Source organism: Eptesicus fuscus, chromosome 10 (assembly GCF_027574615.1).
Source record: "Eptesicus fuscus isolate TK198812 chromosome 10, DD_ASM_mEF_20220401, whole genome shotgun sequence".
Classification (NCBI taxonomy): Eukaryota; Metazoa; Chordata; class Mammalia; order Chiroptera; family Vespertilionidae; genus Eptesicus; species Eptesicus fuscus.
The window spans coordinates 46,053,962-46,081,045 of NC_072482.1; the positions used below are offsets into that span (position 1 = coordinate 46,053,962).

General features: G+C 43.8%; 1 protein-coding gene across 1 annotated transcript in view; it reads right to left on the reverse strand.

The window, feature by feature from the left end:
* MDN1 (midasin AAA ATPase 1) overlaps positions 1-27,084 on the reverse strand; it is a 152,975-nt gene that overhangs the window by 14,922 nt on the left and 110,969 nt on the right. Inside the window, exons 66-88 of the mRNA XM_054722522.1 lie at positions 26,715-26,950; positions 26,470-26,565; positions 25,751-25,845; positions 25,327-25,448; positions 24,586-24,732; positions 23,209-23,318; positions 22,309-22,382; positions 21,623-21,821; positions 20,129-20,288; positions 18,307-18,453; positions 17,638-17,764; positions 16,502-16,607; positions 15,937-16,052; positions 14,560-15,045; positions 14,062-14,288; positions 13,328-13,483; positions 12,997-13,160; positions 12,057-12,218; positions 9,145-9,282; positions 7,358-7,499; positions 3,887-4,059; positions 2,849-2,992; positions 2,027-2,174 (exon numbers count right to left, since the gene is read on the reverse strand). Of these exons, the coding sequence (XP_054578497.1) occupies positions 2,027-2,174; positions 2,849-2,992; positions 3,887-4,059; positions 7,358-7,499; positions 9,145-9,282; positions 12,057-12,218; positions 12,997-13,160; positions 13,328-13,483; positions 14,062-14,288; positions 14,560-15,045; positions 15,937-16,052; positions 16,502-16,607; positions 17,638-17,764; positions 18,307-18,453; positions 20,129-20,288; positions 21,623-21,821; positions 22,309-22,382; positions 23,209-23,318; positions 24,586-24,732; positions 25,327-25,448; positions 25,751-25,845; positions 26,470-26,565; positions 26,715-26,950 (3,675 nt within the window). The remainder of the gene's footprint in view (positions 1-2,026; positions 2,175-2,848; positions 2,993-3,886; positions 4,060-7,357; positions 7,500-9,144; positions 9,283-12,056; positions 12,219-12,996; positions 13,161-13,327; positions 13,484-14,061; positions 14,289-14,559; positions 15,046-15,936; positions 16,053-16,501; positions 16,608-17,637; positions 17,765-18,306; positions 18,454-20,128; positions 20,289-21,622; positions 21,822-22,308; positions 22,383-23,208; positions 23,319-24,585; positions 24,733-25,326; positions 25,449-25,750; positions 25,846-26,469; positions 26,566-26,714; positions 26,951-27,084) is intronic.

Sequence of the window (27,084 nt, forward strand, 5' to 3'; positions counted from 1 at the left end):
TGGCCCTCTACATGTTTCTGTAAATCAGGTTCTACCAGAACACAGCCACATCCAGTCACCTGTGTTTACCCGTCCACTCTGTATTGCTTAGGGCTGCTCTCACACTACAATATCAGAACCAAGTATTTGTGACCTGTAAATCTAATATATTTACTATCTGACCCTTCACTGAAAAATGTTGCCTACCCCTAATCTAAACCATACTTACATATTACATACAATTGATCAGATGGTGTGTTTTTTAAAATAAATAATTCACTAAGAAATCATAAAAGCCACTACAACAGGAACATTTTAGACCACAGATAGGAAATGAGAATCTAATTTTCAATTATCACTGGAAATAATTTATGGACATAATTTTTTGTCATACACAGAAAATACAAAATTCAAATGGAAACAATCATTTGAAAAAGTTTTATTTAAAGAGCTTTTCTATTCTATGGACACTTCAGAAATCAGTTCCTTTGTCAGCAAATAATTGTTTAAAATAACTACTCCTTAGTTTATATATGCAGTAGCTTAAAATGAGCCTGGGTGTCTTTCTAGGTCAAATGCCTTACTACACTTTCAGTGGATTTTAACTTTCTTAGTTTTATGCTTGCTTGATTGTTGAATTTAAAGTTGAAGTCTGATTTCAAAATTCTAAATTAATGAAATACCCTCAGAAGCAATAATTTATATACTATGTTTAAAAACTAGAGATTCACAAAGAATGTTTTGAGCATGAGGAAAGTCCGTATTAATTCCTTAACCAAATGGTTCTAGTTAAAGTTGCAAGTTCGCAACTTTATTTTTAATTCTCAAATACTTTAAACATGGAGAATGCATTTTACATTTATGAGAACCATATATACTCACCTCCTAGATTTAACAGATATTAACACATTACCACAATTGTGTCAAACTTCTGTCACTTCTTTTTAAGAAACAAAGGGTTCTGGATACAACTATCTGGATTCTGGAGGCGTTGGTCCTTCCTCCTTCCTTAGATGTCATCCAACCTGAAGCTGTTGTGTGTTATTCCTGCCCATGTTTCTGTACATTTGATGTATCCATAATCATATATGAAACTGTTTCCTGAATTAAATTTTTAGATAAATGGTACCTTATTCTTTTGTACCTTTCTATTTCTGTCCCAATATGGTAGTATTTTTTTAAGTTTAGTAACTTTTTAACTGATTCATCAGGAAGCAGAGTGAGGCTAGCTCACATCTTTCTGTATGTTCCCCACCAGGATGGAGGCCACTATCACAGCAGCACCTCTCCCACAGTGCTTCCAACTAATACCGGACGACACTCCCTAGGGGAGTCACCAGGTGGAACAATGACAAGGGCACAAGATTACAGTCATATGCCTGCTGTGTGACTGATTTCCCTTGGGTTATTCAATTTCATTCCCCATTATAATGACTTCATATTTCAGGCTTAACACACAACATACACACAGCAACCAATAATTGCAACAATCATTTCCTTAAAAAGCTGATGCTGGGCTCCACGAAAAGCCTGGGTATACCCAAATCACAGTGTCTCCATCAACCCGTGGGATAGGCACATAGTGATGGCTGTGGGGAGATGGAGCACCACCCAGACACAATAGGATGGAGTCTGGCCGGTGTAGCTCAGTGATTGAATGTCGACCTATGAACCAAAAGGTCACGGTTCAATTCCTGGTCAGGGCACATGCTGGGGTTGCAGGCTTAACCCCAGTAGGGAGTGTGCAGCTGATTGATGATTCTCTCTTATCACTGATGCTTCTCTCTCTCTCTCCCTCTCTAAAATCAATAAAAATATATTTTAAAAAATAAAAATATAGGATGGAAATGACAGGAGAGAGAACTGCTGGTTCATAAGCTTTAGGTCCACTCAGATGAGAAACATTACAAAGAACAATTTTTGCAAGATGGAACTGAGCTGACCAAACATGATTTATGACTTGGCCATGACATTGACCTGAAGAGAAATCAGTTATTGGTCATTTTCAGTGAGTTCCCATTGGTCGCTTTAGATTTTAAAGACACACCTTCTCCTTCTTCATGGTCCGTGTCCTCACCACTGTTCTTGTCTTCACTATCTAGATTCAAATCCTCTGGAAGGTCCAAGGCCTCAGGCTCTGGCAGCGTTTCCTGGTTGCCATGGTAAGGGTCCACCTCACTCTCATCATATTCCCTCTTTGGACAGTGGAGAGAACAGATGAAATAACAAAAACTTAAAACTGCTTTCGTTTTGTTATGAAGTAGTATTCACATATAATTAGCTCTAAATAGTTACGCTGAGAGAATACAATGTCTTTGCCCTAACATTAGCAGCACACATTACAATTTTTCTGGTATTTTTAGAATTTTCATTTGGAATTTCAAACTTCACTTTCTCTCTTTTTAAAAATCTTTATTGTTGTAAGTATTACAGATGTCCCCTTCTCTATTGATCCCTTCTAGCCCTACCCGCTCCCCACCTCAGGCCTTCAACACACTACTGTCTGTGTCCATGGGTTATGCATATATGCATATAAGTCAAACGTCACTTTCTGTTCAGCTTCTCCACTGATAAGAGGTAAGAAGTACTGTGTTACTTGCTCTCAAAGTAGAAACTGAAGTTTATGAGAATAAAGGATTGTAGGTTTTAGCTCCCAAACTATAGCATAAGCCCCAAAAGTATGAAATCCACCTCCTTGATAACCAATAGTTAGATATCTAAAGTCCTGTTAAGAGGCTCTGTTACACATTCGTTTATGAAACAAGAAAACAGTGGATGAATAGAGAAAAAGGCCTTGAGACGCACGTGTGTGTGGTGCAGTGGCCCTGGCCTAGATTCAGGAGAGCGGATCTGTTTTGAATCCTCATACCTCATCTATTTGTTCATTAATTTTGTCTTGGCCTTGGCCATCATCATCAGCTTCTGCTTCTTCCTTCTTATCATGCTGGTTTTTATCTCTGTTTGACTTCCCAGAATCCAAGTTGTCATCTTTAGCAACAAGTCCACAATCTTCCTAAATGTCACAGGCAGAAAACACAAAGAATCATCACTCTTGATCTAAAAAACTGCTGACACACAGGCTGGCTCTACCCAATGTAGCTCTGAGGCGTGTATAATTTCTGCCTGCTGGGCCTATCCTCTGAAGTATCCAGATGACAGGGCACCCTCCATGACCTGGAGAGAACAGTTTGGGTCTGCCCAGATAGCAGTAATAGCAGGTGTGCACAGCAGGCTGGGTCAGGCTGAGCTGCTACAGTGTCACACCCAGTCTGAGAGTTCTTTTGTTGTTGTTGTTGTTTGTTAATTCCCACCCAAGGATATCTTTTCTATTGATTTTTTAGAGAGAGTGGAAGGGAGAGAGGGGGTGTGTGTGTGAGGAGGTGATGGGAGGGGGAAGAGAAGGGAAGTGGCAGAGGGGATAGAGAGGGGAGTGGGGCGGGGGAGAGAAACATTGATATGAGAGAATCACATCAACTGATTGCCTCCTGAATGTGCCCCAACCTGGGTAGAGATCAAACCTGCAACCAGGTACATGACTCTGACCAGAAATCAAACCCGAGATCCTTTGGTGTGCAGGCTGACACTCTAACCACTAATCCACACTGGCCAGGACAAGCATGGGGGTTCTAAGCAGGGAGCTGGAGAAGTTCCATGGCCAATAGCAGAATAAGAGCATGTACATTGAGTTTCCTTAACTTCCCTCCTTCATAACACATGGGATAGCTCAGGTCAAACTACTCTTTTGGCTCTGAATCAATGAGTAAGATATATAGGAGTGATAAAAAAAAAAAAATAGAAGAGAAGCAAAACAAAGGAAAGGAAAAGCAGTAAATGACAGGGAGTGGTGGCTGGGAAAACTATCTCCCTTCAACCTGGGGGTTATGGGATGGGGGAATTTTTGCATTACCTCATCCATTCCTGGTCCTGTTTCTTCAGTTTTGCTGTCTTCTTCTTCATCTTCCTCCTCATCGTCATCACCCCAAAGCCTCTCATCTAGTTTGTCAGCTTCCTCACCATTCAGATCGCCCATCTGTTTATCCAGGTCTCCGCCCTCACTATCTGATTTCTCATCCTCCTCTTCTGAAAGGGAAGGCACTGAGCTTAGTTAGGCAAACCTGGTCCTGTGTGTGTAAGGGAGGCCTGAACCTACTACCGGGCAAGAGCCCAGCCTGGGACTTACTGCCTGCTTCTACAGAGCACTCTACTGGCAGAAGCCTTTAGATCTGCTGCAGTAGTCCTACTGTGTTTTGGAAATTGTTTGAAGAAACAAGGAAGTCTGTAGTGTGTCATGTTAACAGACCATTAGAAGGATGGTAGAATAGCTGTCAGGATGTTTAATACTGGTGCTGGTGGAATATTCATTAGGGGACTCAGCAACCACACTTTTATTTCTTATCTGTAAAATGATAGAGTTGGTCTATAACATATCCAAAGTTCCTTCCCTATTCCCAATATACTATACATCTATGATTTTATCCAACACCTAAAATCATGTGCATAGCTCAATCAGAATTTTCTTGCCACTATCTTTGTTTAAGGTCCACTGTGTCAAAGGTTATAACCTTACTAGAAGCCTGGTGCACAGATTCATGCACCGGTGGGGTCCCTCGGTGTGGCCTGAGGGGATCGGGCCGCAACCAGCAGTCCAGCGCCGCCTACCACTCCTGCTCATCCTGGCCTTGCTGTGCCTGCTGTGGGCTCACGCCCAGTCAGTCCTAATCAGGAGAGGCTCGCTGTGGCGGCACTCGCCAGCCAACCGTGAGCCCTGCATCTGGCACCCGTGGGTCAGCTGAACAGTGCTCCCGCTGGGGGAGCGCACTGACCACCAGGGGGCAGCCTCTGCATTGAGCATCTTCCCCCTAGTGGTTAGTGCGCATCATAGCGACCAGTTGTTGGGTCACTTAGGCTTTTATATTTATAGATGCTGCTTAGGCAAGTGTACACACTTCTACTCTGAGGTCACCTTGCATTTCTGCAAGATATTTGCTTAGAAAAAGATACTTTATCTCAAATTAAGCTTTGAACAGAAACTTAGGGCAATAATTGAACTATGGAACAAACATAACAGATGATGATGTGCTATAAAAAACTATATTCTCAAGTAATTTTTAATGACAAGGGGAATGTTCATAATACATTAAACTAATAAAAGCCTAGGTGGCCCTCACGCGCAACATTGTCACAAGATGGCCACCACAAGATGGCCACATGCACAGCGAAGGCGGGACCAGGCGGCCGCTCCGCACAATGAGGCCTGGGGGTCCTGCGGCTCTGCGCAGTGTGGAGGAGGCCGGTCCTGGCGTCTCCACTGCCTCACGTGGAAGACATGGGTCCTGACGGAGGACAGTTGTGGGCAATTGGGCCAGCACGGGAGAGCAATTGTGGATGATCAGGCCAGCAGGGGAGGGCAGCTGGGGGCAATCGGGCTGGCAAGGGAGGGCAGTTGGGGGCGATCGGGACGGCATGGGAGGGCAGTTGGGCATCAATCAGGCCGGCAGGGGAGCAGTTAGGGTGCGATCAGGCTGGCAGGCAGAAGCGGTTAGGGGCAATCAGGCAGGCAGGCAGGCAGGCAGGCAGGCGAGCAGTTAGGAGCCAGCGGTCCGGATTGTAAGGTCCGCCAGGAATCAGGACTAAACCGGCAGTTGGACATCCCCTGAGGGGTCCCAGATTGGAGAGGGTGCAGGCTGGGCTGAGACCCCCCCCCATGCACAAATTTCATGCACCGGGCCTCTAGTATCTATACTAATAAAAGTATAATATGCAAATTGGTCAGGACGCCCTCACAGTAATGACCGAACAGCAGGCTGTGTGGGGTGACAAGGCCGGCAGAGGGATTAGTGAGGGACAACCAAACAAATGAACAGCAGGCTGCGTGGGGCAACCAGGCCAGCAGGGGGTCAGTGAGGGGCGACCAGGCAGGCAGGGTCGGGGGACCAGTTAGGGGTGATCAGGCAGGCAGGCAAGCAATTAGGAGCCAGTGGTCCCGGACTGTGAGAGGGATGTCCGACTGCTGGTTTAGGCCCGATCCTGGGATTGGGCCTAAACCAGCAGTCACACATCCCCTGAGGAGTCCTGGATTGGAGAGGGTGCAGGCTGGGCTGAGGGGACACCCCCCCCATGCACGAATTTCGTGCACTGAGCCTCTAGTATATATATATATATCTATATATATATATCTCTCTATATATATATATAGAGAGATATATATATACATAGATATATACACACACACACACACACACACACACACACACACACACACTATATACTATATATAAGGCTAATATGCTAAGTGTCTCTCCATCCCTCAACTGGTGGGTATGCCACGCACTGACCACCAGGGAGCAGGTGCTCAATGCAGGAGCTGCTGAGCTGCAGTGACTTGGCAGCAGTTCTCAGTGACACACCCCAAAAACAGAGAGGAGGGAGCCCGATTCCTCGCGGGGCCGCGTGATTCCACCTTTGACCGTGGGTTATGTTGTTGCTGGGGCACTGTCGGCCCCAAATCTGGTTTACTGCACACTTGTGTTTGCGTCCCACACCCTGTACTACAGCAACTTTGCAGAGTGTCCTCTCGCACTCCAGGACCCCTTGGGGGATGTTGGGAGAGCTGGTTTTGGCCCGATCCCTGCAGGCCTGGCCGAGGGACCCCACCTGTCGGAGGGACCCTGCTCACTCTGCAGATGCTGGGGAAGGACCGAAGGAGGTTGGCTCAAGGGCATGTCTGGCTTGTCTCACCCAGTCCTGCCCCACCGGCCACGTTCTAATTAATTTCCTTTCAATGTGCATGAATCCGTGTACCAGGTCACTAGAGAGAGAGAGAGAGAGAGAGAGAGAGAGAGAGAGAGTGTGTGTGTGTGTGTGTGTGTGTGTGTGTGTGTGTGTGTGTGTATTTGGATGATTTGGATGGTAGGCCTAAGGGGTATTTATCTACTTCATTCTTGCATTTCTGTTCCAAATCATCTACAAGAAATATCTACTATTTTTGTATTTATGGTGGAAAGTTAGTTTTAAAAACCATCCTGAACAATTTACTTTTGAGCTAAGGGCCCCACTAAGATCGCCTCCTTTCTCTCCTGACTTCCCTGGAGGGCAGTACCCACTCACTGCATTTAGCAATGAGGCAACAGGAGCACCAGCCATTGTCTAAGGTTCCTCCTCAGAGAAGAATCTCCAAAACTGCCTATGGACCCCCACCTGGGTGGAGATGGTGATGGCACATGCTAAGTGCTAAAGTCCTCATTTGTAGTTATGCAGAATAACCAACTTGGTCAAAAGATTCTAATAGGACAACAGGCTCCTTTTTGGGAACACGTAACTTTCTGATTAAAAAAATTATTTTTCAAAAGCAAGAATGCAGTGACAGATAGTCTCAAACCTTGTTCTTCAAGCTCCCCATCATGCATCTTCCCATCAAAGTCTTCTGACATCTCAATGGCGTTATCCTCGCCCTTAATATCGGATTTTGAGTCAGGATCCTCTTTATCCTTTTCTTGACCCTTCTGAAATGTATCTTCTGCCTGTATCAAAAAGCAAAAAGAAAACACAAACAAATGTAACTTAACTAATGTTTATTCATTTCTAAACTGAATATAAATACGTATATAAATGCTAAGGTTAATGGCATAAAGTTATCTCTCGGAAGAGAAAAAGAACACAGATAACCACACAATAATTTCTCATAAGATTTCTATAGTTAATTTCCAGTTTTATTGCATTTATGATTACAGAATACAGAAATTTTGTTGTGGTTTTAAGTGAATTTTTTTTAAAAGAATCCAGACACATTTAAAAAGTATATGTATAATCTGTAGGATAAAAATATTCATCATCAATCTTACTGCCCATATCTATATATATATAAAAGGCTAATATGCAAAGTGTTCCCACAGGAGTTCGACCGGGAGACTGGGAGTTCTATTGCTCGCTATGATGTGCGGTGACCACCAGGGGGTGGTGCAGAACAAAGGAAGGCCCCAGCCAACAGCTGGCGGCCGGGGAAGGGAAGCCCCAGCTGGCAGCTGGAAGGCCCCGATCAGCCCTGATCACAGGCCAGGCCTCAGGACCCTACCTGTGCACCAATTTCATGCACCAGGCCTCTAGTCTTTAATACTGTGTCACTGTGATCTCTCACAGACAGTAACACACTGTGAATGCAACTTTGTTCACTTCTCCTTAAACTATATATTCCTATATACTCTATGTGGTATTTGGGGTGAAAGATTCATGATTGTTCTCTCTTTCATTATGAATGAATTTTTAAAGTCCTTTTTTAAAATACAAAAGTAATAAAATTTTATTAAAAGAATTCTAAGCACAACGAAAGAGTAAGTTTCCCATGGCACCACCATCTTCCAAAACTTCCAAAGAAATTACCATCAATAACATTCTGGTGCATCTTTTTATTCATGAATACATCATAAATATTAATACAAGTGTTATGTATCAATACCTGCCTCCTGACATCTTTTTAAATAAAAAAGGATTCATACTTTACAAACTGGAGATTTGCTTTTTATTAATTTAAAAAATGTCTTTTAGATATAGTTCCATGTTAATACATATAAATCTAGCTCATTCTGTTTATTTACAGTACTGCTCTGCATATTATCTTTGATCTTTATTAGCATTTCTATAAAAAATGGAATTCCTAAGTCAAAGAAGATAACACAATTTAAAATTTATTATATACTGCCAAATTGTTCGGGGTGTTTTTTTTAATCCCTCTTCATGTTTTTTTGCATTGGGTTGTACTTTTCCTATTAGGCTTAGTCTTTTTACTCTAAATTTTTCCTATTAGAAAACATATTTTATATGTTAAGTTAAACTTGAGAAAGAAAGAAAAGCCAACCTTTTTATTCTTAAATGGACTACTACCAAAAATACTTTAGAAAATCAACAGCAACAATCTCCCCATTTAAAACTTTTAAATCATCTCTCTCTCAAATTATAGCCATAAGCAGTGACTGAGTTGCAAAGTTCCTTTCTGTGATCTTTATGCTTTTTATTTACACACACTCACCATACCCGAGTATTCTTAGAGGTACACAGATCTCCGTTTGAAAACCATTGATATTTATGTCAGTAATTTAACTATTAAAAAGAAAGGGGAAGGGGAGTGGTCTTCTGTAAACTCTGTATATGTTTCAGGCATGTGAAACGTACCTGTTCTTCATTTTCTATCTTGTCACTCACATCCTTCATGCCTTCACCTTCTCCAATTCCACCTCCCTCATAGTCATGGAACTCAGTTGCTCCCTCGCCTGCTGAATCTTCCATAAATTCTTTGGGCAGGCAAAATCCCTTGAACATAAAAGAGTGAACAGTTAGGCAATACAGAAGGGGATTTTCAGTCCACACACACACACACAAATTGAAACAAATCCTTAATTCTTTCCTAGCTCAGTATTTTAAATCTGATAGAAGTACGGTAGGCCTTTGACGTTCTTTTCTTCCTTGGTGATAACAGTTACTATGCAGTTTCAAAGCTTGACATCAGATTTAATATATGAGGTTCTGACTTTGAAGAGGCCTCTAGTGTGTGGTTAATTTGTCATTTTGCCAAGACAGAAATCTGAATGATGTATATTAAGGAAAGTTTTTAGGAGCAAGTCAGAGAGTAGACCTCTCAGTGTCTAAATCCCAAAGGGGTTTTGTTTCTCTTATTTTCTTCTGAAATTTGTAAGCCCGAGAAGAGAGGGAGAAGACATGTATCCCTGGAGGTACAACAACTTAAAGCAGATGCTACAAGAGGGAGGTTTCATTTTTACTTGAAAAATGGAAATTTTGTGCTAGCCGGTTTAGCTCTGTGGATAGAGCATTGGCCTGTGAACCGAAGGGTCCCAGGTTCGATTCCGGCCAAGGGCACGTACCTCAGTTGCAGGCTCCCTCCCCAGCCCAAGCCCTGGTTGGGGCTCGTGCAGGAAGCAACCAATAGATGTGTTTCTCTCACATCGATATTTCTCTGTCTTTCCCTCTCTCTTCCACTCTCTCTAAAAATCAATGGATAAATATCCTCAGTGAGAATTTAAAAAAAAAAAGGAAATTTTGTGCAATGCTCCTTAAATAAAACTTTAATGTATTAAAAAATATGACTTCCCCCAGCTCTTAAAGCAAACCTGTCCCTCTTGGGGAACATGCCACATTTGGCTGCCACCTGGCACCTGGAACAGTGTGGGGTCTAGAGTGAAGAACAAGGCCAGACACAGTCAAGTTCGGGAAGTGTTAACACTGTGTTTCATGTTGGAAAAGAACTGAAAAGCAAATTCAACTACTTTAGTGTGTGGGACAAAATTGAATAGAAAAAACTGAATAGTGGCTCTGAATGAGAAATTTTAAGTTTAGAAAATACAAGCTATCAAGATATCTGTCATTCTGAGGATGAAAATGTACTAAAAATAAGTTAAAAATAAGTTGCCAACTAACAAGGAAATAAGATCCAAGACCAGTGATTGTGACTTAGTTAAAAAGAAAGAGCTTTTTTGCAGATTAAGTGCTATAATTACAATCTAGAACTATTATTTTAGTGCCATGTCCAACCTATTTTCTTAAAAAAAAAATAATAATTCTTTATTGTTGAAAGTATTACATATGTCCCCTTTTGTCCTGTCGAATCCCCCACCCATACCCCAGGCCTTCAGCATCCTATTATCTGTGTCCATGGGTTATGCATATATGCATACAAGCTCTTTGGTCCAACCTACTTCAAGTTCCCTCAGCACTACTCAGAAAGGATACAAATAAATACAATATGGACATAAAAATAAATAAAGGAAAGGCAAACTCACTTTCAGGACATGTATTCTTAGAAAGTCGATTGAAAATACATTTTTGTTAACTTACCTAATTTTCCCATTGAGCTACATTATTTTTAAAAAAAACTATATTCAGATGCAGGCAGAATAAGACAACACAGGAAAGATTCAGATATCCTGCAGGACACACCACTACAGTAGCTGCAGCTGGGACAGCCGCTGGGCTACCAACACCTTGCTTATATCAGAACCACTTCCTCCTCCACAACACACCCCAACATATACACAAGTCAGAAGGCCAAAATCATTCTAGACCAGTACAAGTAGACAAAACACAGCTAACCCAAATCTCAGGGCACCCTCACCAAACATTGTCCTGCTACTATCGTTTGCATGCAGTGTCACCACCAAGAAATGATGGGATGTGTAAGATTGGTCAGTGCTCATCAGATAGAGAGGGCAAATCGGAGATGCATCCATTTATTTATTACTCAACAAATACACATATTTATCCTCTAGAAACAAGGCATAGGCTTGCCTTCTATTTTTGGACCCTTTTCAGTACTCCAGATACTCAGAACGAGGAACTCTCAACTGTTTATAAGAAACCTAGACCCTACCTTAAGTTTGTAAATTCCTATCTCCCTCAAATGAATCTCATCTGTACTGTACTTAGATTTGGAGAAAATCTTGGAATACTAAAAAAATAAAAACAAAACAAAAATGTACACATTCAATTGAAATTATCACAAAAGTGCTAAGAGTATAGGCAGACCTCATTTTACAAGTGAGGTTTAGAGAGGTCAAATGAGTAACTCGAGAATTGGATACCTCATGATCAGATTACCATGCCATGCTCAGTCTGTTAGATTTGGCTGTCTCCTGCTGGGTGCAGGGGCTGAATGAGTGATTTCCCAATTAAAGAAAAATACTCCACCTAACATTAAAAGCTCCATTACCATTTCATCATAATTACATATAAATAATTTAAAGAAAACTTAACCTTACAGATTCATCTATCCTAGAGATCTAGCTTGGAGCTAATTGAAGAAGACTTCAAACTGGGGTCAGGGAGAGAAGGGTGTGAAAAGCTGCAGCCATTAGACAGCCTCTGGAGTCTAGGGAGCTCATCGGTGAGGGGTCTGTAGATTCCAAGACTACAATTGAAATAGGCTTATTAAAAGGGTGCCAGACAAAGCCTTACATAAATAATCCACAGGGAGAGCAAATTTTGAAGGTCCAAAATAAAAGCCCATCAAACCAAGCACTAATGGGTACAGAATGTTCCAGCTGCCCACGGTGCTCCACATGAGCAGTCCTTACCTTCTGAGCAAGCTCCGTAAAGACCTGGGTGAGCACAGAGAGCAGTTTTGCAGTGCTGCGATGAGTTGCCAAAGACATGGTCAGGAAGAAGAGGACAAGGTCCGAGTACCTGGAGAGCATGGGCAGCAGGCGCACCAACCAGCAGCAGGACTGGCTGAAGAACTGGGGGCAAAGCAGATCAGAAGGCCTGGTCACACTGCTAAAGGGGTACTGGGTTTTCCTTGGGGTGATAAAAATGGTGATGAAAATGTTCTGGAACTATATAACAACATTGGTTGTAATAACACTGTGAATTCAAGGTACTAAATGTCACTACTGGTAGGGGTTATGTATTTTTAACATGCGCACACACCTGCTCACTGAGATTTCTTCCTTGTTCACACAATGCACACTTTAAATTCTCAGTCACTTTAGTCTCATTTAGTTAACAAAGTTGTTTGTTGTTGTTTTTAAATAAAATGTTTATAAACAAATTCCACTGGGAATCAAAGTTGGCACTGGAGGCAATGATGCAGAATGACACAGTGTCCTACAAAGTAAGTTGCCTCTCAGGACTTAATGGATTTGACAGCTTCCTCTGCTGGCTTATTGGGAAAGGATGGTATTTGCAGAGTGTGGCCACTAAACTTTAGTTAATGGCAGCAAACTGAACATCGAATACTCAGGAGAATGTGGTTGGGATATAAAGTACGAAGATAACGAATATTCTGGAATGCTAGCATTTTTGAACCTAGGCATGTTACAACTGTAACTCTTAGCTAACAAGCCCTAAGCTTTTCAGTTTATCAATGGCGTTTACATCTATAAAGAAAGCAAATTCCTAGTGATTTTGCCACAGAGGCCTGCTTTAAGACCACCCACATAGTGAGGCGAAGCCCCCTCTCTGCCCTTGCTCAGCCTACTCCCGACAGCAAGAAGCTTATAAAGAACAGTTGGTTACCATGTGCTTTGCTGCTGTGCCGTCCTCACCACATGATTTCAGTCTCTCCAACAGCTCAGAGACAGCAGAAATTATTTTTTGCACATGCAAAGTGCTCACGTCAGCCCACAAGTCTTCCTCTAAGAGTTTTGTTAGATGTCCTGATTGCAGTCTCTCAAAGCCTGCTGAAAAGAATGACACGATGAATAACTGAAGATAAACCCTTTCACCCCCATTCATCCAGTCATTTATTTCAAATATCTGTCCTTAAATCTTCAGTCACAAAGATAAATCATCAAATTGAAAAACTAAATCAAGTATGAAACTAATGTTTGCCTGATTTCAGACATACCATCATCTTCCTGTGGCCTTGTCTGGTCAGTGTTTTCGTCTGTCTTTTTACTATTTCTTTCTGCTAAGTTCTGGATGGCATAAAGGATGGACCGGATGGCAGTTTCCATTTTCTCTGCAAAATCTTCCACAAATCCTTCATCCAATATTTGGTTTCCTATTAAGTAAATGGTACAAACAAACAAAAAAAAAACCCCCGATCATTTGTGTCAGGAAACCATTGGCAATGCTCACTTGTTATTTTAACAAATGGTTACCTGTAAGCACCTACAATTGGATCAGCCACTGTGCCACACTATGCTGGATAAAAAGATGAATGAGACACAGTTCCTGCCTAAATAAAGCTACAAGGTTATCGTCTTATATTAAAACAATTTTGCTAAAAGAATGTAAAAAATATGAAAATAACAGTTTAGATGGTGTGTATAAACACTTAGTCAAATGCCACCCTCAACTTTCTGGTATAAAGGAGAACTGTCTGTAATAGCTGAGGGAGCCTGTGGAGTCTCCATACACGTGTGCTACAAAGAAAGTGACATGACGGCAATCCAAAGGCAAGGGACGCGAACGAATGTAGGAAAATAAGAGCTGTGGGTCCAACCACACCTGTCTGCCTTAGAACCCTGGACAGATATGTTTAGAATGAAGTAGTATGTGTCTTAAGTATCATCTAGACTTTGTCTATAAGACATCATTCCTATGCTGGGCTTTTCCTCCCTTACTAACAGTCCTTACCTCCTTGGCTGCCTGACGTGAGAAGATGTGTCTTCCAGGTAGTAAAGTCATCTGTGGCTTTACCGATTTCTCCTCTGACATATTCCAGGCTCTCAACTAATGCCATTTGTTGGTCTGTTTGCTCAACCTCCATCCCTGGAAGAATGAACAAGGACTCTAGGCCTTGCAAATGAGCTGACACCTGGGACAGGCAACTCAGCCCAGAAGAACAAACTTCAAAATCTTTCCTGCAACAACAGAAATGCCACAATGTTGAAAGGAAAGGGGTACGTGCCACCTCCCCAAGCCACACACACAGTCCTTCCTCCAACAACTAAAATAGAAGCAGAGCAAAACTCGCTGTATGTGAAACTGCTACATACATGCCACAAAGCACTATGCATGTCCGCTGAAAAACAGAGAACTGAAGCCCAAGTCCTTGCATAATTTTACCCATCACTAAACTCTGAGCAAGTATCCAAGCACACAGAGGAAGAGCAGAGGCATAAGCACACTCACCAAGAATGAAAGAGAGTCTCACAAGACTGCTGCCTAATTCTGTCAACGTCAGCTTTCACTGTTTGAACGGTCTTCAGCATCTCTGTTAATCTCGAAGTTGACTGTTGCCAAAGCTGGTCCTGTTTCCGCATCCGGCAACCAGAGGGCAGCTGATTGCCAGGTACTGGGGATGGATAGCTCAGATCTGATGGGCTGAGGTCCGGCACAGCTCTGGAAAGCTGCCCCGTGGTGAGCTCTGGTCCTTCCGGGCAGAGGACAGAAGACTGACCCTGTGCCTGGGCATCACCTGGGCTTGGAGCTGACGCTGCGCCGGGGCAGCACTGGAGGAGCCAGGAGAGCTGCTCAAGCAGGATCTGGCTCTGCATGGCCAAGTGCTGCAGCCTCTCTGTCCACTGCTGCACGCCGTCCTGGGGGGGGAAGGCCACGGGGTAGAGCAGTGGCCCTGTCAGCCTGCCCTGAATCTCCTGCACACAGCTGAGGAGGTTTCTGTGCAGAGAAAGCCATGGGAAAAACACAAGGCACCTTAGACTATGTCACCATGTTGTTCTGTAACAGTAAATTCATTCATTTCTAAAGCAAGTATGGGCTTTTTCACATAATTTAAAAAAAAGGGAGGTGGAGGATCCCTCCAATAGGTAAGAAGTCTATTCAAATGCCTTCCAAAGCATCTAGACACATCCTTCAGTCTTTCACAAGCATCAAAACTTACTGCGTATCACCTAACCCCTTACACCCCTCTCACATGCAAGTCACACCAATGCAGTGATTTCAACCACTTTTCTAAAAAAAAAAACACCTAGTAAATGTAATATACTTTGCTCAATAAGCCCTTATGAGTGGGCAGCAAATACCTAAAATTGAAGTGATTAATCTGGAAATACTACCTCTCAACATTCAATAGATAATGACAGACTTCCCAACTGTCCTCAAATTTTAAATATCTATTTCCGTTGAGGAGCGTCCATGTATGGCTGAGCAAATTGAAACTTTGTGATCCAAAGAGCCCAACAAACTGAAGCAGACTCAGATCTGATTTGTGCTGAGACTGGGATGTCCTATCCATAAACACAACCCTGTCTCTCAGCCGGCATAGACTGTCAGCCACTGATGCCCTCTTTCTAGACCCAGTGCAGTTCGGCCATGGCCATATTTACTGTCTGGCTCAGCTCTGAACTCATCTCCCAGGCCCCCTTCTCCTGAGAGGTACTGCCAGAACCAGGGGACAGAGGCGCATCACCAAAAGCCAGGAGAAACCCTACCTGTCTTTCCAGGCCTCAGATTTAATTTCACAACTGAGAGCAGCACATGCAGAAACCCTGAGCTGACCCACGTAATTCTTGCTAACTCGGGCCACAAACCCAACTAGTCCGCTGTTACCTGAGGAGGATCCACTGCTCAGTCAGCGTGGTCAGGGAGCGCCGCTGCCGGATAAGCATCTTCATCAAATGTGCCGAGAACCCTTTACACCGCTCGATGCTGCCCACGCCCATTTCCTGGCAGGGGGAGAAGGAAAGGTGCTGTGGGTGCTGCTGCCCAGCTCCAGGGAAATAGTAGTAGGTAACCTATGGGTGTGCTGCCCTCTAGAGGCATGAGCCACACTGATCTTTCTGAGCACTGCTTCTCAAACTATACTCCCACAGATCACTGACATTCCACGAACAGAAGCTAGGTTTCACACCAAAATTGGGTATTAGTGGTCTTTTCTCAATTCATAAGGGAAAAAGATCTGAAGGTGGTATTCTGAATTTGAAGTTTATGTTCCATAATTTTTCTTATGCATTTGGCCCTGTTGGCAAATGTAACAAAATTTATTATAAGATGCTCTCTGATTCGGCACAAAATTACACTGATTTGTACTGTAAGTTTAATGATGTTCTGCCCTGGGATAACAGAGCTGGAGCTCCCCTGGGTCCTGGCAATTCTGAAGGGCTACCACTCTAACCTTGGCAGGAGCTGCTAGGGCTGCGCTAAGTCTGGCGTGTCGTGCAAGGGAACGATAAAAATACTTCTGGCACCCATCCCACGAGGACGAGATTTCTGTAAGCAGCCTGAAAAAAAAAAAAAATTAAAATGTGATTTACTTAATTAAAATCACTTATCCCACCCAGGATCCTAATGATTCAGAGATTGATATATTTAGCCACAACCAAAAACTGAGAGTATGAATAGATTTATTTCTATGAGGCACTCATGAGTCCTTTATGCAAAGGATGTATCATGTACTTAGCACTGAAAGTATAATGGGGAGATAAATTATGATGACCATACGGTTTCCTTAATGGAAACTTTGTAATTATCTTGGCAGTGGAGGCTAGGTCATAAATCCCAATGCATACAAGGGCCAAGCAGATGTCACATGATTAAGGAGAGCCAAGCACAAAATGATACATGGCAATGACAGCTGACTCCACGTGGGAGAACAGGGCTTGTTAGGGAGCACTGTGAACCGGAGAGCATGTGTTCTGTCAAAGGACGAGAGCCTACTTCTGACCACATGGGAAAGCTAGCCCACCTGGCCAAATTTTCCTAAAAAATGGAAAATCCAGAATGTTTACGGAAAATTTGTACTGTTTACAATGTTGTGTTGAACTAGCATTTAAAGCACCAAGAATGCTACTAAGCAAATTAAACACAAATGTACGCAATACTCAGTTCATGCAAATCAGCATTTACAACAACCTCACCATAGTTAACAGAGGCAGCTCTGTCTCAAAGATTCTAGGCTCTCAAATTCAAGAATATATTACAATTTATAAAAGGTTTATATTTGTGAAAGAGCCAAAACTGTGGCTACACTCTCACAGATTTTCACTTGCATATTCCAATGAAGTAAGGAGACCTCAGGAAAATCAAAGAACCAAAAAATAATGAGAGGCAAATACGAGCAAAGAGAAAGGAAAAAGAAGGGAGAAAATTAACACTTGCTAAATGCTCACCAGGAGCCAGATCCTGAGCCAGGCACTGGTCTAAATGCTATCTTTAGAGCAATGCTAGGAGAGAGGTATTGCCATCCCCTTTGGCAAATGAGGACATGGGAGGCTTACATGACTGGCTCCATTTGTAATTAAACAAACAAACCTAGAATCTGCCTCCTGAGTGCTGCTGACTATAGACAATGCGCTCCGGAGATCCAACGGGCGAAGATGAAGCATCTCTTGAGGGTTTTTTGAACGGGCCCAGGCAAGACCTTTACGATAGGACAAACCTAGGAAATGAGTCACATGTGTTTGAGTAAAGATGCTCAGGAGAGAGTGGATGTGCCCTGCCCTGCTCCTGCCCCTCGATGCCATTGTTACTCAAAGTCAGATCCTCAGAACAGCATTGGCCAAGGAGCCTAATGGAAAGCAGATGCCCAGGCCCTGCCTCACACCCACCGAAACAGAATCTACTTGTGCACTTTAACAAGATTCCCCGAGTGACTCGCACAAGCACCGAAGTTTGAGAAGCACTGCTCTCTAAGTGATGCTGGAAGGGTGGGTGCTGTACAACATATGGTGATGAAAATAAAAAACACGATTTCTGAGAAACCTCATTACAAAACTGAAAATATTTGGAAATCGCAAACAGTTCATCACACGATTTTGTATGTGTGTGACTGGAACTCTTAGAATGGCATTTTAAAACCTTGCCGCCACCTTCTATTTCCCATTGTCTCCACTGTTTCTAGAAAACTTCAAATCATCCATGCTGTTTTTCTCTCTAAAAGCTGGTGATTATACTCCACTGGGTTTCAAGTGAGAACCTTACCGGTTTTTGCAAGGTGCTTAAAGAGGTCTGCCAATGCTCGCTGCTTCTGCATGAGAATGTGCTTGGCTTCTGACCGCTGCTTCTCCTTCTCTGCGGAGGGCTCTACCTGTAAGCTCTGCAGCTCACTCACAGAGGAAACTACTTCACCTGGGAGGAAACAGAAATATGGAAATCCCCAGCCTCATTAACATGTTATAAGTACCCCAAGACCAAGGACATTTTGGGAGAAAAGAGTGGACTTGCTGACAGGACTTGAACCCTGGCCCAATCAACTCCAAAGCCCAAGGTCTTTCTCCAGCACCATGCTGCCTTCCAGAATACCCAGAGGTCCCTGCAACAGGCACCTGCCACAGAACAATGTTTGAGCTGACTGTATCCCCCCAGATGCATGTTGAAGTCCTAACCCCACAGCACACCAGAATGTGACTATCTTTGCAGACAGGGCCTGTAAAGAGGTAATTAAAGTAAAATGAGGTCATATGGGTGGTCCTAATCTAGTATAAGTGGTGCCCTTAGAAGAGACTAGAACACAGATATACACAGGGGGAAGACAGTATGAAGACACAGTGAGAAAGCAGCCATGGATAAGCCAAGGTGAGAGGACTCAGAAGAAGCCAAACACTTCTTGGACTTTTAGCCTCCAGAACTGTGAGAAAATTAACCTGTTGTTTAAGCCACCCAATATGTAGCACTTTGTTAACGCAGCCGTAGCAGACTAACACAGGCGTCTGAACTAACACAGGCGAGGGCAAGTGCACCACATGCAATCCCTTGGCACCGCATGGGAAGTGGAGGGGAGAATGCTTTGCATCACACAGAGCGGGTGCCCTATCCAGAAGATGCACATGGGACCTGTATTCTATAGACCAGTGATGGGCAACCTTTTGAGCTTGGTGTGTCAAACTTCGCCAAAAAACTGAGCATAACTCGGGTAGTGTGTCACTTAGGAAAAAACATTATTTCGCAAATGTTTTATACTCAGGAGAAGCAAATGTTTCATCCTTGGCATGCGGCCGCCTCAGTGGCCGCGTGTCATCAGAAATGGCTACGCGTGTCAGTGCTGACACACGTGCCATAGGTTCGCCATCACTGCTATAGACCCTTATCATAGGCTCAAGCAGAAAGGTCATCTTGACAATAATAATAGGCTATTATTCTAATAAGTTTTCAAAATAAGGAGCTCCCTGAAATCAAAACATAACCTAATTAAAGAAGGACCAGCCTCACTCTGACACCACACACACTGGGGGAAGTGGTAGAGGGCTGCCAAGCATCCAACCAACCTACTAAATGCTGGATCCTCTCGCTAGCCGCTGATGTTACACTACTGAGCAAATCTTGGTTCTCAAGTCCCTGAGCAAAAGTGCTCAGGGAGATGAAACTGCTATACCGCTCTGAAGTGCAGAAAGCAAGAGGGCTGTGGGTGAATCTTCCTTTTTCTTTAACTGAAGAGACAGCATTTTGAGAGGCAGGGACAGCTTCCAAACTCTGGGAAATCCATCTCCGTGACCCTCTACTCATGGCCGCAACCAACAGGAGCTGATATAGACAAGGCTGCTATAAATTGGCCTAACAGCCATAAAATGGCATAACAGCACTAGTTTAGATGAGAGAACAAGAGGAAAATTGAAAGTTTGTGTCATTTCAGTTGGCTCCTATATCTGGGCTCGGCTGGTTTTTAGCCCACTTGTTTATTCAATTAACTCTCAACAGTATTCAAGATGTCAAAAAAGGACACAGGTGACAGATTCCCAGCGCTGCTGGGCCACTGGGAACAACAGAGAGAGCAAACCCAACCTGGCCCCTGGCTGCAGGCACCCACCGGTGAACTGATCGAGGCCGTCCACTAGGTGAGGGAGGCGGCTTTCCTTCATGAGCATCAGGCACATCTTCCTCATTCGTTTCGTGAGCTTCGGCAAGCGATACAGAAGCTCACCCTCCGAGGGGAAAGGAGCCCCCTGACACTGTTCTGGAACCGTGGCCTACGAGACAGAACATGGGTTGGTCTTCCTGCCAAGGACACAAGTAATAGCACTAACCTGCTCAGGCACTAAATGTAAGTGCTGCACCCTCCACACACTCCTCGCTCAGCAAATATTAAACTCTCTTCTGAAGTCTCACAGGAACAAATGTAGCATCACCGAAATTAAAATAGGCATGAACTGTGGATATTTAGAAAACTGTACTGCTGTTCCATGAGTCACAGCAGTGAAGGACCCCACCCCACCTCTGGCAACAACAGTGCCAGCCATAGGAGACTCTGGTTCTGATCTCTGGATGCAGCAGGATGACTATGCATGCTGCCTCTGAGTTGCTGTGCTGCCCAGCAAGGCTACACTGATCTGCCAAATCCTACTTCTACTGCCATCTCTCCCCGACTGCCACTTCCAGTTCAAATATCAAGAACCCAGATAGCAGATGAAGAGGAAAGCTTTCATCCACAGGGGCATATTTTCATTATTTTTCCCCCTAAGAATCCCTGAAATCCCTGTGTTGTCATTAATAGCATGTCAAAGTTTTAGATCAGCGTGACAGCCTGAGAAGGGGTGGTAGGGGAAGCAGTGAGCTGACAAATATAATTAAAAGAAAATACACCTGGCAACCATCTTATCTGTAGAGCCATATCATGACTATATGCTCAATTTCTATTATGCTTTCTGTACTACTAAAAATAGACTGAAGAATTCCATTGCTCCCTCTATGGATCCAGGGTGGGAAGTACAGTAAGAAGGCAAAGGTGATTACTCTCTTGAGGCATGCTCCCCTCCCCAAATCCTGGATCTCCCTACAACCAAGGATAGAAAGCAGGAACACCCATCCTGTAATAGACCTATTCACTCAAAGTCTCTATGACTATTACATTTTCAGGAATTTTGCAAGCCACCACTTAACTCTTGGTGCTTGAAACTGGCCACGGTGAGAGTATTTACACTATAGTCATCAGCAACCATTATAAACTAGCACATCACTGCATACATTCACTCCCGGTGCAGCAGCTTCAATATTAGCACCCAAAGGCAGCTCCAATGGCATATTCCTACACTAATGCTTCAAATATTTTGTCTAGGTAAATGAAATGTTCACAAGTAAGCACACTTATTTCTCTTAGGCTAGCATTCAACTTTCAGCACCAGGATCCTGGCTTTTTGTCTTATTCTGTAGTGAGGTCAGGCAGACTTACAAATGCTAAATACATCCAAAGAGCAAGAATTTAAAGGCATTTCCTCACCGAATTCTAAGAACACTCCTTATACAGAAAACATAAATTCCATCTGACTGGCCTAGGAATAAGAAACACTATTCCTCAAGCTAGTACCTGTGCAGTTGCTGGCCGGGCTAGCAGGGTCTCCCGCAGAGCCTTGTTCAGATTCTGAATGGGGGATGCTTCACTCGTGGCTGCTTCTGTTGGCTGCGGCAAAAAGTCAGGCTGTTCCTCCTTGTCACTCTCCACCAGGGATGACTGGCAGGGCTCACTGAGGACAGCTTCAAATTTCTTCATGAATTTAAAGAGGGTCCTGGCCCCAGGTAATAACAGAGATGAGGAGGGAAAAATGGATGGAAGTGAGGAAATGTAAAAATAACATCATATTAGGTACACATATAATTTACCTTTTATATACAATGAGTTCCATTAGCTACTCACAATCATCTTATATTTTAAAATAAGTATGACAAATATTGTCATCTCCCTTCTCTAGGAGAAAAAACTAAAGCCAGAAATGGTGGGATCACTTTACTCAAGGTAAAACAGCTGGTGGGTGGCAGAATTCAACTTTTCCATAGCACACAGTCTGCTTTACCTCAAGGCACACCAATCCAGCCTGCAGGTAGACCAGGCTTTGAGTGGTAGGAGATGGTGTTGAAAAGCCACACCAAAATAATCTTGTGTTTTATAGTAAGTTCAGGCAGCACTAAGTCAGGCCATTATAACAATGTAATCTTGCTGCCTACCATTCACAAATTCTGAGCTTTAGTCACCCCCAGTTTTAAAAGATGAATTACCTGTGTGTCTTTTCCACAGATTGTTTAATGGACCAGAAGCTGACATCATTCCACTTGGATATCTTAACAAATTCCTGTAAAATAAATGAAGCTCAAGGGATGGTTTTATAAACCTAATCATTGTTTCTTTTAAGATCATCTGTTTGCCAAAGACCAGAGCCCACTCCATCCCAAACACAGGGCTGTATCAGTAAACAAAACACATCTAAAAAAGGAACCAGTGTTTGTCTCAAAGGAATGAAAAGGACTATTGCTACAATCAAAGGTCACCTGATATGTACTCTGGCTCATATCAGGGTTGGTTCCACCACCACTGAAAGTATAAAAAAGAGAGGGTCCTCATGCCTGGCTGGTGTGGCTCAGTGGTTGAGCACAGACCCATGCACCAAGAGGTCACGGGTTTGATTCTGGGTAGGGAACATGCCTGGCTTGTGGGCTCAATCCCCAGCAGGGGGCATGCAGGAGGCAGCGGATTGATGTTGATGTTCTCACCAATGTTTCTATCTATCCCTTCCTCTCTAAAATAATTAAAAACTTAAAAAAAAAAAGAGAGAGAGGGTCCTCCTTACCCTGTGGCACCTCACGGCACATGGACAGTGCTCCTCTGAGCTGGAAGATCAGCCTGGTAAGACCAGGGGAGCAAGCACTAACAGACACCTGGGGCAATTCTCTTGGAGTCTTTGACGGACTACTCCACTGGCCCTCACAAACTGAGCCAGGTCACAATGGAGCCAATGCCACAGAGTGTAAATCTTGCCATCCTACTGAACAGTTGCAATGCTCTCCTCCATTCCCCAGAGCCCCTGCCTCATTGTTAAACAGATGAAAGAACAGAACTAAATAAAAACCATTTGCTGATTTTGCTCTCCCAAGAGTGATCATGACAGCTGTTCATCTTACTTTAAGTTCTTTTTCTAGGGGGGAACGAAGTTCCACAATTTTGGCCTGGACCCGGTCAAAGAATTGCTTGTAATAATGGTACAAATTCCATAGAACACTGCAAAGTGAATCTGGAAGAAATGAAAAGGAAACAAAAACACCACACTTGCTACATGTGCTACTGGCTCCACCTGTGGGCGTCACATTTCAGAGATGTGCCATCCTCATTACTCTTTAGGTCATAAGTTTACAGTATGTTTCATAGGCTCAGCAGGGAGCCTAACTGAATTTAGCAGTTCCCACCTGAGAGGCAAGCTGTCAACAACTACCCTACTTTTTCATTTCAGCTTGTAGCAAAATTTCTTGTTGCACTTTTTTCTTAAAGACTAGAAGCCCGTTGCACGAAGTTTCGTGCAATAGACTTTCCCTCACCTGGCTGCCAGCACCAGTTTTCCACCAGCATCAGTTTTCTTCTGGCCACCTGCCGATCAGAGCGCCTCCCGAAGGCTGAGGGCAGGACTTGGGAAGCACTCTGATCTGGGGGGTGGCCAGAGGAAAACTGGTGCCGGCAGCAACGCAATCGGCCACCCCGAATTCCGCCACCGCTTCTTCCGAGTCCTCCAGCAGCGCCGGCCATCTAGGCCAGCGGGAGGAGCGGGGGGCGGGGACTTGCAAGTCCCTGCCCCCAGCTCCTACTGCCAGCCAATCAGTCACCCTGAGTCCCGCCCCCTGCACCTCCAGCTGGCCCAATTGTGGGCGTAGTGGAGTGATGCAATTTGCATATTACCTTTTTATTATGTAGGATGGTGTACTTAGACATTCTGCTAAATTTAATTTCAAATGCTTTCTCTAAATCTTATTGTCAAGTCAGCAGAAACTGAGCCTGTTTTAAAAGGTGGCATATTAAGAGGCTCACCTTGACTGCTCATTCACATACACTCTATACTCATTTTACAGTGACAGAGTTATCCAAGTTGTTGCAGTCAGGGGAAAGTAACTGACAGTAGAAGTTTTGTGTGCAGGTGCTTAATGAGCGGCAGTGTTCTCACTACATCAAAGAACCTAACAATGGCCTGGATCAAGCAGAAGCTCAGCAGGACATACCCACTGTCTAGACAGAAAGGCGTTCTGCCTCAGCCTGCCAGTTTGAGCCCAAGCTCTGCACCTGGCAGGTTTCCTCTGCTAGAGTTCAGTAGTCAGCGCTTCACTGAAAACCAGCCTGTACTTTACTTTGAATGTTTATCTCTACATCTACTGTGTATCACATTAAAGTAAAAGATGACTAGAAGTGTTTAAAACCTGGTATGCAATAAGATACCTGTATCATGAGGAGAATTCAAAGTCTAACCCATTTTAACATTGCAGCATAAAAGTAAAGAAAAAAAAGTGTATCCTTACCTTTTCCTTCAACTTGTGGCATCAGCAACACATGACAATGGAAAACCAGTAACATCTGAAGGCGTACATGGAATTCTCCCAGTGAGGATCCTTCAATAAATGCTTGTAATGTGCTGACCAGCAACATCAGGGTCATCTGTTTGTCATCTGTAGAGATTCAAAGAGGAAGACATACAACTGCCTGCAACCATCATTCCCTATTCATAACATGAACGCAGTCTACTAGGGGACCCACTGAGGGATGGCAGTCAAGTAGAGATCACAATTACAAGGAAGCTTTGAAGCAAGGATTGCAGCTAAATTCCAAGCTGATTTACAAAGCTGCACCCAGGGTGTGTGTTAAATGTACTCCCAGCAAATTATGAAACTGAATTATGAGGTGCTCACTCTAAGTATGAAATGAAACACTTTTACACTCAAGCACATTAACTGCTACCTACCAAGAACGCAACGTTCATTTTGACTTGTCTCATGGATATAGAGCCTAAGGAAACCTTATCTTATGACTAACTCTCTACTTTCGGGGAAAAGTCACTTAAACCTCTCTGACTTTTGTCATTAAGAGAAGCCCTACATGGCTTTCTTGGCTGACCGCTCAGGAATACCATGAGATCAAATGACGCCTCCTCTGTGAAAGCAGTGGCAGGAGGGGACATGGGTGCAGGTATATCCCACACTTTGCAGCACTCTTGAGTTTAGCTTGGGCCCTCTGAATAAGCAGCACTGTCTGACAGGTGTTACCTTCCTGCTCTTCTGTTTGTTCCTGCATGTGCTTCTCAAGCATCTGATAGATGGAGAACCAGTGCTTGGTGGATTTCTCAGTGTGGCGCTTCATGGTATTATCCAAACTCATAGACCAGCAGCTGAAACATGAGAGAAGAGGCCAAGGACACATTTAAGGAAATCCATTTGAAATATCTAGAACCACAGAAGCAGCAGCTAAATGGAGATGGAGAAGGCTCCCAGTTTGCTGCCTCAGGACGGTATGTTGTCACCTGGTCTCTACTAAGGTCGTTCTAATGCCCAGCTTTCAACGCTGTGATTAATGACTGAAAGCACATTCTCTAACTGTTCTCTAACTGTACTACACAAAGAAGAAACAAACACGCATGTCCCTGCGACACAAGGTCAGGAGGGGAAAGGAAGTGACAAATGTATCACTTACTTGAGTTCTAGTTTACGCCAACGAATGATCATCTGACTGACCAAATCCAGGTGTTTCCGCAGAGAGAGAGCTCGACTTGCATTCTCCTCCCAATCCTACAGAAACAAAGATAAAAGTTACTATGGCCATTATCCAATCCCTTCATCACCTCCTCCCTCAAGAACATCCTGGGCTTTTCCTGTGTAACCACTGGGTCCTTCATCAACTTGTATGCTGATTTAGCAAGCATTATAATGAGTTTACATCCAGCTTCCAGTTCTTTCTGGTCACCTGACAGAACCCCAGCAGAGCCAAGATTAGAGGCAGACAAAAAGCACAGATTTGGAAACCTGGGCCGGAATTCCTGTTATTAGTCCATGACCGCTGCAAAGTTCAGGGCCCTAATCTGACAATCAAGGAAGCACCAGCTACCTCCCTGTGAGAGGACTGAGGGGGGCAGTGTGTGAAGACACTAAGCCAATCTGAAGGCAAGTCCTGGCCAGGAGCCCTCAGTGCCCATGGACGCTGCATCCCACCGAGGAACAGGTGAGGTAGGTAGGTCCCTTACATGCCTCACAGAGGTAATGGTTTCCCTTGCAATGCCAGAAAAAAACAATGTTTATCCTTCTCCAACCCAGACTGTAAGTTTCTGTCCCTCTAACACTAATGGTGCCACAAGATTTTTTTTTTTTCCAATTGATTACAAACTAAAATGAGGAGGAGAGGGGGAATCATTATACCTGTGCCTTTGCCAGAAGGATCTCTAACCCATTCAGGAACTTGGAGATGGGACTGGAAAGTGGGAAACTACGAATTCTGTCCATTACAACCATCAGCTGCAGGGAGAAAAAGAATTGGGGGTATCTCGGTGTTAATATCAATCATCCAAAGTCTCAGGGTACTGAAGAGAGACCTCCCCAGAAGTTTCCCGCAGGGATGGCAAGAGGCCACATCCTCTGTGCCCTCTCCGCATCACCCACCCTACCTGCATAAGCGCCGGATGTTCCGGCCAATCCTGCAGCAGCCGAATGACAGCCTCTGAGAATCCCTGAAGCACAGGTTGACAAAGTCGTGCTTCTGGGACGTTGGGGTGCTGGTAGAAGTCGTAGGGTCCATCTGGCTTTACTATCAGGTCTGACGTCGCCTCCCCAAAGAGAGTATTATGGGAGAGGGTGCAGGCCAAAAGCTGGCTGCCCAAGAGTTGGTCAGTCAGTTCAACACCTGTGAAGTTAACGTCATAGCAAAGTCAGTGGACTTGGTAATTTCATCATTAAGTTAAAAATGCTCAAAAATAATGAACTAATGAAGCTGATACTTCACTGCCATCTGCAACCAAAGCAACATAGGCCTAGAGG